Below are 14,380 nucleotides of genomic sequence, written 5' to 3'. Positions count from 1 at the left end.
TGCACAATGCAGGCCACAGAATCTCACCCACCCACTCCTATAACAAACCCCTAACCTATGTCTGAGTTATTGAAGTCCTCAAATTGTGGTTTGAAGACCTCAAGCTCTGTGGATGTACATAGCGCTCTATTCCCCCAAGCAGTGCCTTCCCTGTCTGTATTGCTATTTGTAGCTGTATTGTTGTGCTGCCAGTCTCTTCTCTCTGTTGCCTCCTCCCGCCAGAGCCTTTCACTACGCATGTAGCTACACACCACTGTGTGAACACAGTCCGTTTTTCTCTGTGACATGTAGCTACGTGTACACTGGTACAACTGGCGTGCAGTGTAGACATAGCCTAAGGATATGACTTGAGTGATGGTCACCCCAGTGTGGGCAGCCATGCTACAAAGCCATGCTTGAGTGATTCCACTTAACTGAATCCATACTTGTGCTGTACTCTCTCATATCAGAAGCTATGCTTCTGTGATCACATTCCATGGTCCTTAGTGCTGCAGGAAGCCGAGACAGTGAATTGTGGGAGAACTTTTGGGCACTTGGGATGTTTGGAAGAGTGTCAGCACTCAGGTGGTATAGCCTGCATCCTTGCTGAAAAGTGGGCATGTTTACCAGCCTGAGTGTAAACAGCATACTGGCTGTATCCTAGCCCCAGGATTAGCTGACTAGCCCACATGTAAAGCATCACCAGACTCAGGTCAGAGGCTCTAGGGTGTGGATGGGAGCGGTGTTGGGGCAACACGTGAGTAAGAGTACTTCTACAGTGAAGACAAACGGTATAGCACACATTATTGTGGTACTTAGCGGCAGCTTCGTGTCCACTCTGGGATGTTGGGGGAAGGGTTCCAGCCGACTCCCCACATGCTGAGCCTGGCTGCTTGGGCTTGGCAGGGAACACTGAGGGGAAGAGAAGGCTAATCAAAATGCAAAATCTTTTCTAGTTCATAATTACCTGACTCACTAGAACATACTGTCTCTCTGCCCTGTAAGTGGGTTAGCAGGAAGTGATACTTTTCCTGATGGATTGATTGATTTGAGAGAGGGGGGGAGGGGGGAGACATAGGACCGGGGAAAGATTTTTATAGTAGCTCTTCAAATATGTAGATACCATATTTGTATCATCAGGTACCTTGACACTTGAAAAGATCCCTGCTATCTGCCAAACTTCCTAAAATAGAGCCATGTTCAATTTTGTGGGGGAAAAGATTACTAGTGACAACCTACCCTAAAACCCCTCTGCAAAACTACAGTTTATTGAGTTGAGGTGCTTCTGGCACCTCCTTTTTCGTCTTATTTATATGGCTCTGGACTTGGTTTATAGTTTTTATTTTTGGCTGCCTCTTTTTTGGATCTCCAGGTTTTTTCAAAATTGATGCCTTTTCAGAACTCTTCCAAGCTTTTTTGAATAGTTGCAGATAACTGCTAAGCAGATGGTCTGTTTTCTGTATGCGATTGGGAATGATTTATAAAACTCTTCACACTTCACCATATATATATATATAAAATATTGTGTGTGTGTGTATTTCTACATGTCATTTGAAATCTTTGAGATAATTTATGTGAAATAATAATCCTCTGTCCAGCAGCAGTGTGCTGGTTAGAATAGCATTTGTATCAGCTGCTTAATGCCTAGATTTTTAACTGAAAGCATCTATGTCTTGGGTACATTTCAAACAATGTTTGTAACAATGTCTGAACCCTTTTTTTGGTCTGGAGGAGATTGATCTAAGCCCTATTGAAAGAACACATTGGCTCCAGTCTAACTGCCACTATTGTGTCTCCTTTTAAAGCCTGAAATCCTTTCTGGAGTTCAGGGTTGTTTAAAACTCATCAGAAATATTAATGTTGCTCAATATCCTGTTGCGGGGCGGGAAGAGGACGAAAGGGGGCCTAGTCTAGATCAATGGTTTTTAACCACTTTCTATCCCCATTTGTGTATTAATTATTTTAAGAGATCTTTCTACAGATGGGGAGGAGTAAAGGTTGTTTCTTGTGTCCCTCCTACTCTGTGTATGTAAAAATGCACAAGCTTTGAACTCCCATTTGTGTTCTTATAACTTATACATGTAAGTACATGGTATATCAATAGAGTCTATAAAATAGATCTAGATTTTTGTGCTGGATGGTAGTTTGCTTGCTCCTTTCTAGCTTCAAAAAAAAGTGGGATATTCTACACATGTAGACTAAAGTATATAATTTGCTAGATCATGTCCTGACAATTTGAAAATGTTAGGGATAATTCCCTGCTTAATATACAGAGCTCTTTGGCTTTTTTTAATATTTGATTAAAACTGCAATGCATAGCTTGTGTTTTGTCTAAATTTATTTCCATTCTGTGCTCATCTGGTCCTCTTCCCTACCATTGTGGGGTTGTTCCCTGTTGTAGATTTGCTAGTGTGTTAGACTGGACTAGGTTTAATGTTCCAAAGTGAAGGGGCTTCCATCACTGTCCTTAAATCAGTCTAATATACCTCTAGATCAGGAAGGTTGCCCTAGTATTCAGCCTCCATTTTCCCTTCAATTCATCCCATGTCTCCTAGTTATAACCTCCTTGTGCCACACTAAACTCTTCTCCTCCTTATTTATGCCCTTTTGATGTGTTTAGACTACTTTCTCCCCATTACTCATTGTTTAGCCAACTTATACAGGTCTGACACTTTAACCTCTCCTTCCTTAAATCAGTTCATTTGGTCATCTGTTTAATTTTTCCCCCCCAGAGTTGTCTTTGGTTCCTCCCCTGCCATGCAATATCTTTCTGGTGATGGGATCCCAGGAAATATAGTTGTAATGCAGGTGCAAGTGTACCAGAGTTATAAAGAGAGTTCCCTGTTATGTGAAGTCTGGCATATTTAACCCAGAGTTGCTTTTGTCTTGTTTATGGCCAATATATTATGACATTCAAATTTTAACATGCAGTCCATTATTACCTTTCATCTTAGCATTACAGTTCTTTGTATTCTGTGATCTTTTTTAGTGTGTGCTAGATTATTTTTCCTAGATCTGTTTTGCCACCCTTCCCCCATTTTCACCCAAGTTGAATCTTCTGTTTTCAGCCCATATCTTTTTACTCTTTCTGTGTTCACTTGTATGGTTTCTCTGTCCTCTCTTGGGTTAGCAATTCCTCCTTTGATATTGTCTGCAAATTTCTTAACACTTGAATTAGACTAGCTCTATTGCTGATCTTGGCAGTACCCTACTAGCTGAACTTCACACAACTTGCTCTGGTTTAACTAAAATCTATTTTAATCAAACAGATTTATATTGGATTAGCTTAATTTGTAAGGAATCAACTTAATTCAATTTAATGTCTTTTTATTTAAGAGTTTCCATGTGGCATTTTGCACCAGTTTACTTGGTGATTTTTAAAAATTTTTAGTTGAACAGCAATTTTGTGTGTAGAATAAACTTTACTTTCTTGACTATTTTTCAGCTTCCTAACCAGTCTTCCATCCACATGAGTATTTCTAGCCACTCAAACTGAATTTCAGTTTCCAAGAAAATGTGTGAGACATAGTATGAAATGCTTTACTGAACTCCAGATACATGACACATACAGTGTTCCTCCATCCACTAATTTGGTAGTGATCTTAAAAGAACAAAGCTTTTTATCTGGCAAGATTTATTCTCTAAACCCATGCTGCTTCTATCAAAGGGACCTGTAATGTTGATGATGTTTTCCTCTGATTTTATTCCATTATCTTACTAATGCTACAAGACAGACCTACAGGACTGTAATTGCTAGGATCACTCTTAATTTCTTCTTTGAAAATTGGGGCTACATTTGCTTTTCTCTAATGTTTTCATAACACTGTAGCTTTATCGTCCAACCTCAAAATCTCTATGTAGGATCACAGAAGTTAAAAAGGCTTTAGAATAAATTATACTTTGATCATTCGTTCTCAGTAAAGTTCATTGCAATGGCTCTGAGAGTGGCTCTGATTCAGGGCTTGTTTTCTGTTAAACAGACTACGGAGGTGCCAAAGGACCCCAAAAATATTACTGACTGTTTTACTGTGAATGACTAAGATCTAGGTATACTTCCCATTTTACTTGAGCACCCCCAAATCTTCTCTTGCCACGGTAGAGAGCTCTGCAGCACTGTACAGGAGTTGGGGGCTGTACTGGAGAAGCACAGTGCGGATCCTCAGAGTAATACCATCTGCATAGGGATTTGTAGTGGGAAGCTACATTTTCCCCTAGCCCTTGCAAAACTTCCTTGGGCAAAATCTCTTCAACCAGGCTTTGCACAATGTGGAAAGTTTCAGTTCTTGTTATTGGTGTCCAGGGTTGATAGGAAAAGGTAACTCTTTAGAATATGTGTGATAAGCCTATTGTAGGTTAAAATGGGTCTTTTGACTCTCAGAGAATGAATGTGTCAGGCTAGAAACTAAGCATTTTGAAGGGATTTGATTATTGTGAATAAGGGAAATCTGGTTAAATATACACCTTTACCCCGATATAACACTGTCCTTGGGAGCCAAAAAATCTTACCGTGTTGTAGGTTAAACCACGTTATATCGAACTTGCTTGATCTGCCGGAGTGTGCGGCCCCGCCCCCCTGGAGCACTGCTTTACCACGTTATATTCGTGGTCGCGTTATATCTGGATAGAGGTGTATTTAAAATAGCTCCTTACAAAAGTCTCCTATATTTGGAAGAGCAATTCAAATACAATTCTGTGAAATGTGAGTTTGTATTAACAGGCTGAAGTAGTTATTGTAACTTGGTTGCACTGCTAACTTGGAAAAAGTAGCTGTCAAATTTACTCTGACTTTTAACACAAACCATGTGAGACTTATGGCATAGTTATTGTGATGGCATTATGAAAACGCTGTAGCAGTTGATTAAAGCTTATGAAAACTACCGTACATTGTCTGACTGTATTTTGCAGTGTGTTCTAAAATCTTGCTTCTGATATAATTAGCAATTACAGTAAAATTGACTTTGCTTTTTTTTAGAGGTTTTTCAAACGGGTAGAAGTGGATAAGTTACTTTGAGCCTGCATTGCCCAATTGAAAAGAATTAATGTTGCGTTCTTTCCTGGTTAAGTGAAGCATTGCAGTGTGTTTTGTTGGAAGTGATCCATTTACTCGGTGGCCTTCTGTGGACTAACTAGCTTATTGCAAAAGCAGAATGTCAGCATTACACCCGGCGGCCAGAGTGGAGAGAGTCAAAATTAGAAATGCCATGTGTTTGTATTATCAGATTTATTGAAATAAACATCTCTAGCAAAAATATATAAAGCCAGTTGTCATGAAACAATAACATACATCCTGACAGCTACTGTGCCTGATGCATGAGTTGTTACTGGAGTGACTTGCATTTAGTTTAAACTGTTTTTAAAAGACAACAAAGACTGACATTTCAGATATGGGGGGGTGCTGCTGCTGCATGTGTGAATACTTGTCTGTGGTGAGCTAGCACTCATACTAGCATCGTGAAGAAGCCTGGAATGTTCAACCACTTGGCTGGCTTGACAGATGGAATGTTCTGATAGCTGCTTTTGGAAGAGAGGTTGTGCACAGGGGAATGTTGAATAGACCTTTTAACGGTCTCCGTTAAAACATGGCAAAGGCTTCATTTAGTAGAAGGAAGAAAAACTTTCAGCTGGATGCCTGTTCTGTTCAGAGACAAATTCTACGTAGACTCATCAGTGATGTTGCTCATTGAGCTTACACAGGGTATAAGTTGGTTCGTGGTTTGGCCCCAGACATATGTCTGAAAATATTTTAAAATGGCAAGCATGAAAAAGAACATACATAAGATATTTCTGACAGGAAGAATGCAATTCTTTGACATGGTCTGCGGTAATGAAGTAGTAGTAGTATCTTGTGGTACAGTCTGATCTTGAGACAAAATAATAGAAATGTGCAATATCTCTTTCTCTCAGAGCAAAAAGCATTCTGGAGTATGATATTGGACTAATCCATGCATTTACCTATGGAATATCTAATGGAAAAGAGTGCAGACTATCAACCCTACATAAAACCACAATATACTGTGGGGTAGAAAGTGTCTCAGAAAATTAGGGCTCTCTATAGTTTTTCCTCTGTCCCCAATCTGAGTAGACAGCTGGTTTCTTTCTCAACTTGGTTTCTTCATTCTGTATGTACTGCATGCAGGAGCCATTGACCATTACCTTAGAGCAGGGCTGGGCAAACTACAGCCCGGGGGCTGCATCCGGCCCTCCAGACGTTTTAATCCAGCCCTCGAGCGCTCGCTGGGGAGCAGGGTCTGGGGCTTGCCCCACTCCAGCACTCCAGACAGGGAGCATGTCAGGGGCTTGCTCCACTCTGCGTGGCTCCCAGAAGCAGTGGCAAGTCCCCATCCCCCCCCCCCACTGGCTCCTATGCGTAGGTGCAGCCAAGGGACTCTGCACGCTATCCCTGCCCCAGTCGCCACCTCTGCAGCTTCCATTGGCTGGGAACCATGGCCAATGGGAGCTGCAGGGGCAGCGCCTGCACACTGCCCTGTCCGCAGAGTTGCCTGGCTGCACCTCCACGAGGAGCCGGAGGGGGGACATGCCGCTGCTTTTGGGAGCTGCTTGAGGTAAGCGCTGCCTGAAGCCTGCACCCCGACCCCCTCCTGCACCTCAAACCCTCTGCCCCAGCCCTGATTTTTCCCTCCCATCCTCTGAACCCATCAGTTCCAGTCCGAAGCACCCTCCTGCACCCCCAACCCCTCATCCCCAGTCCCACCCCAGAGCCCATACCCCCAGCCGGAACCCTCACCCCTCCTCCCCCAACCGCTTGCCCCAGCCCAGAGTGCCCTCCCACACCTTAAACTCCTCATTTCTGGCCCCACCCCAGAGCCCGCACCCCTAGCCAGAGCCCGCACCCCCCCTGCACCCCAACCCCCAATTTTGTGAGCATTCATGGTCCGCCATACAATTTCCATACTCAGAGGTGGCCCTTGGGCCAAAAAGTTTGCCCACCCCTGCTTTAGAGGATTGTGGATTGTGCAGTAAATTGGGTTCTGTTTTCATTTCTGCTACTGGCCTGCTATTCTTTGTGCCTCACTTATCCCCATTTTTCAGATGCGGGGACAAGGATACTTGCCCTTCTTCGTAAAGCTTTGATGTTTCATCCTTAAATTTCAATGTACAAGTTAAGAATGGGTACGTCTACACTGGAATAAAAGACCCGTGGCTGGCCTAGGTCAGCTGACTCAGGCTCATGGGTCTCAGGCTGTAGGGCTGTAAAATTGCTGTGTAGATGCTCAGGCTTGAGCCCAGTCTCTGGGACCCCATGAGGGTGGGGCTCTGGGACCCTCACCACTTGCAGTTCCATAGTCTGAGCCCTATGATCCTGAGTCAACTGACCTGGACCAACTGTGGGTGTTTAACTGCTGCATAGACACATCCAATATGTTTACACTATGGGGACTATACTGATGTAGCTATGGTGCTGTAGATATACTTGCATAAAAACAGCCTTCACTGACGGAAGAGGTTTTTTCAGCAGTATAGGAACACCTCCCAAGCAATAGTAGTAGTAGAAGCATTCTTCCAACAACTGAGCTGTGTCTACACTGGGTTAGATTACCATAACTGTCACTCAAGGGTGTGAACTTTGTCACTCTCCTGAGGCTCATAGCTATGTTGACCTACATTTTTAAGCATAGACTGGGCCTAGGTATAAGCTGTGATAGGCAAAGAAACATAAAAGGAGTGCTTTCTATATTTGAGAAGGAAAAAATGATCTGGTTAGTAATGAGTGGAATTGGTTTTGAAACCCTTGACTAATATGTGGATTGGATATGATAAAACTCCTAAATTGGTAATTTAACACATTCTAGATAGAGGAAAGGAGGTAACTATCTGAAAATTTAAAAGAATCAATATGATGTCATTTTCCCTCCTCTTCTCCCCCCCCCCCGGGGGGGGGGGAAATCTCCATTCCCCTACCATTTTCAATATTACGACTATTACTATTAGGATACTGTTTTCAATAATATCCCTCTGAAAAATACTGACAGTGCCATGAATCATCTCTAGTCTGAAAACTAAGTAAATGAGAAATGAGTCCCACCTCTTACAGGACAGTTCACATATACTAAATACACGTTGACTGATTCAGGATGCCCTGATATCTGCAGTCAGGTCTTTCCTCTTTCTTTCAGATGATATTGAGTACAGATTCCCCCCAGGTTATGCAAACTCAATTTACGCAAAAATCCGCACTTCCGGAAAAAGTGCCGTAAGCTAGAAACAGGAGGTGGTGGGTTGTTTTATTTTATTTTTTTTGCGTAATGGTCGCGTATACGTTTCTGACTTATGCAAAATTCGAGTTAAACAAGGCGTTCCATAACAATGCTTGTGTAAGTCGGAGAGCATCTATATTTGTTCTTTAGGTTCTGTCACTCTTTTGTTAATAACATGCAAGTGAGAGTAATGGCTCTTTCATATTAATCTGGGAGATAAAACACAAGTCTTGTCATATTGCTTTAAAAAGCCACCTGAAATATTTACATTTCAGGAGGCACTCCTTTTCCACTTACGTTTTAATCAGTGGATTGTTATTGGTAATTACTGCCTGAGTAGCTGTCTTGGTTTGAGAGCTAATCCACCAAAGATAATCCAGTGCAGCTATTAGATAATTCAATCCATTCTATAGTTATAGATCCTAATATAGAAATTTGCATTGAAAGAACCCCTTTCTGCGGGTGGGGTAGAACTCATTGCAAAGATAGTGTCTTTGAATTAAAAAAAATGTGAGGACATCTGCATTTTACCTGCTCACTTTTTAGAGAGACTGTGTAAATTATCCTGCAACGCTTTGTTATCTTGTAAGTGAAAAGTGATTAATATGTCTATTATTTTTTCTCTTCCAGACTGTCATTTTACTCTGGGCATTCTTCATTCTCCATGTACTGCATGCTGTTCCTAGCAGTAAGTATATTCTGCCCATCTAAACTGGTTTATGTTGCCAAGCCTGAAGTTGAAACACTTGCTGCATCAGTATTTTCCTTTGGCCTGTCTTATATGAGAGATGCATTAAATCATAATGCTTGTGTGTGTGGGTCGGGGTAGTGTTGCTCTGAATTGATTTTTGCTCAGTGGTGGGTGAAGGCCAGCATGTGTTTGGGGTGGGGAGGAAGGTGGCAAAATTATAGAGAGCAGGTATTCAAGTTTTAGTAGGGATAAAAGGCATTTCACAAGGTAGCTGGCTTTTATGTCCTTTCTCTCTATTGAACCAGATGACAGTGGGTTTGGAAAATATGTAGTTACTTAAGTTGGTGGTTAAAGTATTGCAGGGCATTAAAAACAGAAGACTTCTTTCCATAGGATATGCCTCATAGGGGCTAGGAAATGTCTGCTTTCATAATGTGTGCAAAGCTTGTAAGGAAACTAAATTAACCTTAACTGAGCATTGGCAGGTCTGTAAATATAGTGTAAGAGAAACACCTAAATGTAAATTGTTCTTAAAACTACCCATCTGCAGAAAAGCTCAGTGGTGAGAAAAGCATTATGTGCATACAAATTGTTTACAAAAATATTCTAAAATCTGGCTATGTAAAATAAACTCAATCAGACTGAAGACCGTGATTCAGCGAATGCTATGTATCTCCAGTCACAGGGTAGGGCTGCATGCTAGACAACTTCACGGCATCGCAGGCCTGATTGGCTGCTTACTAGGGCAGCACTTAGATCACTTATTCATATATTTTAAAATAAAACGTGAATGCACGCAGCCACGAAATGGGCTTGAGCTTGCATCTTCCTTTACAGATGAATAAAGCAGCAAAGAATCCTGTGGCATCTTATAGACTAACAGACGTTTTGGAGCATGAGCTTTTGTGGGTGAATACCCACTTCGTCTTGCACACGACGAAGTGGGTATTCACCCACGAAAGCTCATGTTCCAAAACGTCTGTTAGTCTATAAGGTGCCACAGGATTCTTCGCTGCTTTTACAGATCCAGACTAACACGGCTACCCCTCTGATACTTGAGATGAATAAAGGATTGTTTTCTCTTGAATTCCCCAATATAAAAACCTGCAGTTTGACCAGCTTTGCCCTCCTGCCCTGTAGTTATAGGAAGGTTGCAGGCTGCTATGGATTCTTTTTGGGCATCCTCTACCCTTGATTTATACTGGGAAAAAAGGGGAAAACGATTTAAATGCTTTTTTTACTTGCTTATAGCCAAATTTTATAACTCTTTCTAAGTAAGAGATTAGGTTAGATAAACCTCTTCACCTTTGTAGTTGCTGATTTAGAACTATGCTAGTGTTACTTTTAATGGAGTATACGTCTTTTCTGTTCACTACAGGCAGATCTGTCTAAGTGGATAAATTTCTTGAGCCATCAAACAAGGCATCAGCAAATCTGATAATTATTTAGTAGAAAAACTCTGCAGGATAGGGTAGTTTTTCTATCCAATCCAGCGAACAAATAAAGCTGCTCAATGAACTGCTTCATATCTTGCAGTATATGGGGCCAAAGAGGCCATGTCACAAGATCTGTAACTGACAGGGTGGCTAGCCCAAGCCCCAGGCTCCTTTTGATAAGTTCCTAAGAACACATCTAAACATACAAACAATCTCAGCAGCAACTTCCACCATATGCAACAGTAGGCAAAATCAATCAGACCTTTTAGCAAAGAAGAAAGTGAGTGAAATGACCACACGCTCTCTCCAATGTGAACCCCCATCTCTACCCCTGCATGTACAATGTGCTTCTCTCCTAAAGCCTCCAGGAAAAGATGACCCGGAAGGCCTGGAAATGTGGACTGTTTCTGATTGAGTTCCAAAGCTGAGGGACCCTCATGTACTCTGTGTGCCCTGCCAGCAGCCCCTTCGCTTCTATACTGAGGGGTTTGCAGCTTGAGCACATGTACTGATTTAAGCTACAGCAATGGGACATGGTGGGGAGAGGTGAGCTCCAGAGTTCACTGCCACAAGAATTGAGGGCACACAACATGCATATTTAGACCAGTAATCTTATACATTGGCATCAAACCCTCATGGCAACAGAACTGCTAAACTGTTAATGTAACAGGATTTTCTTGGGTTTAGGAAGCATCTAGACACCTCATCTGTGGCCATCTCCACACTGGGACCAGAACCATGGCGGCTATTGCCACGTTTAAAGATGTTGGTTGGTGGGAAGATCCTACCACAGTTGCCAGAGTGGGCTAGAAATCTTTGTTAGGATATTGTGTGTGACATAGACTGTGACATAGACTGTTTAAGGATTATCCACCCAATTTTAAGGGTTATCCAATCAATCTTCCCACCACAGAATGATTGCTCCTTACTGCTTTTCCCAGTCTAGTTTGGAATTAATCCAGTTGGTTTGGAGTTGATCCAAATGAGGAGCCCTTGATTAAAATCCAAATGGCTGAATGTTGGATCTGTACTACTGTGGATTGGCTTCCTTTTCTCTCCTTTCCCCTGCTACAAAGCATTGACTCTTTTTAGTGATAGGTGTCTTAATTTTCTGTCATTAAGTACTAATGCAAAAGGGATTAAAACAGCTTGTTTTAGAGTCTTGTTTACCTGCTCAATAGAAGGCTTCAATCTTGGGTGTAAATTTGTGCATTTGCAAAATCTTGATTTGCTACACAGTATTTGAAGTTCAGGATTACAGTTTTGCAACTCTCTGATGAAATTCACTTCTCCATTTTGGCTGCATACCCCCAAGATTTTCATCTTGTGTTACATTTCTTTTGGCACCAGAACAACTGCTGCAGAGGTTAGATAGTCTATTCAAAATGGAAGCTTGAGGCATTTTTTTTTAATCTTTGTAAATACTAAAAAAATGTGAGCACACTTTTCAATGAGGCATGAAGAGCAAGTTTTTAAAACGTGTTTACAGCATGGTTTTCTGTACACTTTTTTTTTTAAGCTTAATAAAGCCCCAAAAGCTTGCATTCCACAGACACAGTTCCAGCCTCTAGGTCAGAATTGCTCTATGGGAAGACCGTCTTTAGATTTGTTTTTCATTTTTTTGCCTCTTCCTCCCCGTGTACCCTACCTATCTGTATGTGCAGGCTACTTTTTACCATCATGTAAATCCAGTAGTGGGGTGAAGGGTGTGTGTGGTGTTTTTGTTTTGTTTTTTTTAATGTTCAAGTTCACAGCAACAACTTCCTCCATATATCAGCTTACAACAACAGAGGTTAAGTGCCTTTATTTTGTTTGCTGCACACCAGGACTGAGTCTGTCTCAGTAGTATATGATCACTTCTTTGTTCTTGGGATTTTTTTGAGTCATTTGGGTCAAAATCACCATTTCTGTAGTGGAATGAAGTAATTGATTACTGAACTCTGGAAACAGAACCCGTAGATTTTCTTCTCACTGAATATTTGAGCTACTCTTCCTGCTCTGTACTATGAACAGAAGTTGACAGAAAATGTCTATGCCCAGCCTATTTATCTGTAAGCTATGCAAGAAAAATTGATGCTAGATGTGCCTCATTGCCTGACCTAACCAAGACCGTATCCCTAGCTGAGTTCTATATGGTATGCTCACTCAGTTGTACAACTAGAGGGAAGGGAAAGGCTTGTTAGGTGATATGGTCCCTCAGCTTGCCAATAGTGGGATTGCTTCCCACAGTGTGTGTTTGCGTGGATATGTACATATGTGTCTGTATAAAACTTCTGATCTTGTGCATTGCTGTCACACTTAACATTTTAAATTGGATGGAGTCCTAAGAATTGCATTACTGCAAATCCGTATGAGATTCTGTACTTAAGGGTCCATTGTGGCTTTGGATGTGACCCACCAAAGAGCACCACACTCCCCCCCCAAATGTCTTTCTGCACATCTGATAACCGTAACTGTACTTCTGAAGATCATGTTGCTTTATCAGGAATTTGTAGGGGGGTCCAGAAGAATGTTGCCTTTTATTTTGTTCAAAACTACATAGAAAACTACATTACAAGCGGATTCATGTGCTATGCTGCAGTAAGGCATTCTAGCACCTCTTCCATGCTGCTGCCTTGTTCTCTATGTAAGCAGACTTTTCTTTTTAAAATGGAAGTCTCCAGCTGTAGTGGTTACTGAGATATTCTGCTCATGCTGGGAAAACTGGCAGAATTTATATCTGTACGCACCAGTTACAGTTGGATGTGGTGATAGATCCTGGGTTGCTGCTGGATGCCTGAAAAGTGGTTCTGGCTAGGAGCATTTTCTCAATCTGTGCTTGGTGAGGAATTCAGCCTTTTTTCTCTTTGATGTGAATCTGGCTTTTGTTAACCACACCTTTTGTCATTTTGAGATTAGCTTGCTGTAATGTAGCTCCCCACTGGAGCCACATCTTGAGACTGCTCTGAAACTGAAGCTAGTGCAGAATTCACTGGGTCAGCTTTGGAACTCACCCTGCCCAACTTGTTCCATCAGATGCTAGGTTTGTTGATCTTCTGGGGCCTCTGGAAGGACCATCATTACTCCCAGCTTTTGGTGAGGTAGTGAGCTGAGGTTGAAGGGGGTTTGTGTTTGTTCATCTGTCCAGGTAGGATGAGCAGTCCTTTCTATGTATGATGTATTCATGAACATTATGAAATGAGCTCCCACAGGATCAGATGAGCAACAACAAAAGTATTTTATATCATAGGGGAGATATTTTGAGAACTATGACCACATTCTGTACAATAAATATACAAACTATGTACATTCTTAGATGCACATGTCTAACATTTTAAAGAAATTATACATTTAATTGTGGGAGATATGGTAGTTGTCAAATAGCTGACTATTGCATAATTAATTTCTTTGTAGAAGTATATAACTAAAATGTGTACCAGTTTGTAGCCCCGTGTATTAAAAGGGTATAAGAGAAATTGTTTCATACTACTACTGAAATTTTGTAATAGAGTATTACTCTGTTATAAAAATGGAAGTGTGTCATAACCTATAGGGCTGTTTAAGACACATTTGGATGGTATGTTTCATTCGTTTTTAGTATAAAGTGACGATTTTAATACCTGTGTGAATATATTAGCAAACTGTAAATAGTTAAGAGCTGGAAAGGTATACATCTATATTTCTTTATATGAAAATGGATCTGAATTAATGTGTAACCTTTAAAATTAGTTTTAATGTAATTGTTTAGTAATAGCAGTCAGTGTAATAGTTAGTTATTTCATACTAGTTTTAAATAAACATCAAGATGTTGCAGTAGTTTAGGAATCTAGTAGAATATAGTCTTACTGACTGAAGTACATTTTGGAAGAGTTTGATTTTAAAATTTTCTATTTAGTTTTAGGAGTTATGATTATATTAACAGTAACACTTACTGCAGAAATACCTGTTGGAGTATTTAAACATTAGTCAGTAAGGGTGCCGCCTTCTATTAATATTTGTGTAGTTCTTTACATATAGTCTAGCACAGGGGCAAGAAACATGTTACAACATCTTGCACATATGCATCAACTGCTGTAGAA

At 41.0% G+C, this 14,380-nt stretch overlaps 1 protein-coding gene across 3 annotated transcripts in view; it reads left to right on the top strand.

Moving 5' to 3' along the window:
* The window catches only part of PLPP1 (phospholipid phosphatase 1), a 117,043-nt gene that overhangs the window by 73,429 nt on the left and 29,234 nt on the right, over positions 1–14,380 (top strand). For all 3 annotated transcript variants that reach the window (XM_045022445.1, XM_045022443.1, XM_045022444.1), the window contains exon 4: positions 8,826–8,883. In XM_045022445.1, the coding sequence (XP_044878380.1) occupies positions 8,826–8,883 (58 nt within the window). The remainder of the gene's footprint in view (positions 1–8,825; positions 8,884–14,380) is intronic.

This window comes from Mauremys mutica, chromosome 6, assembly GCF_020497125.1.
Source record: "Mauremys mutica isolate MM-2020 ecotype Southern chromosome 6, ASM2049712v1, whole genome shotgun sequence".
Lineage (NCBI taxonomy): Eukaryota > Metazoa > Chordata > Testudines > Geoemydidae > Mauremys > Mauremys mutica.
The sequence above is the reverse complement of the archived record's forward strand: the minus strand, read 5'-3'. Positions and strand labels throughout refer to the sequence as shown.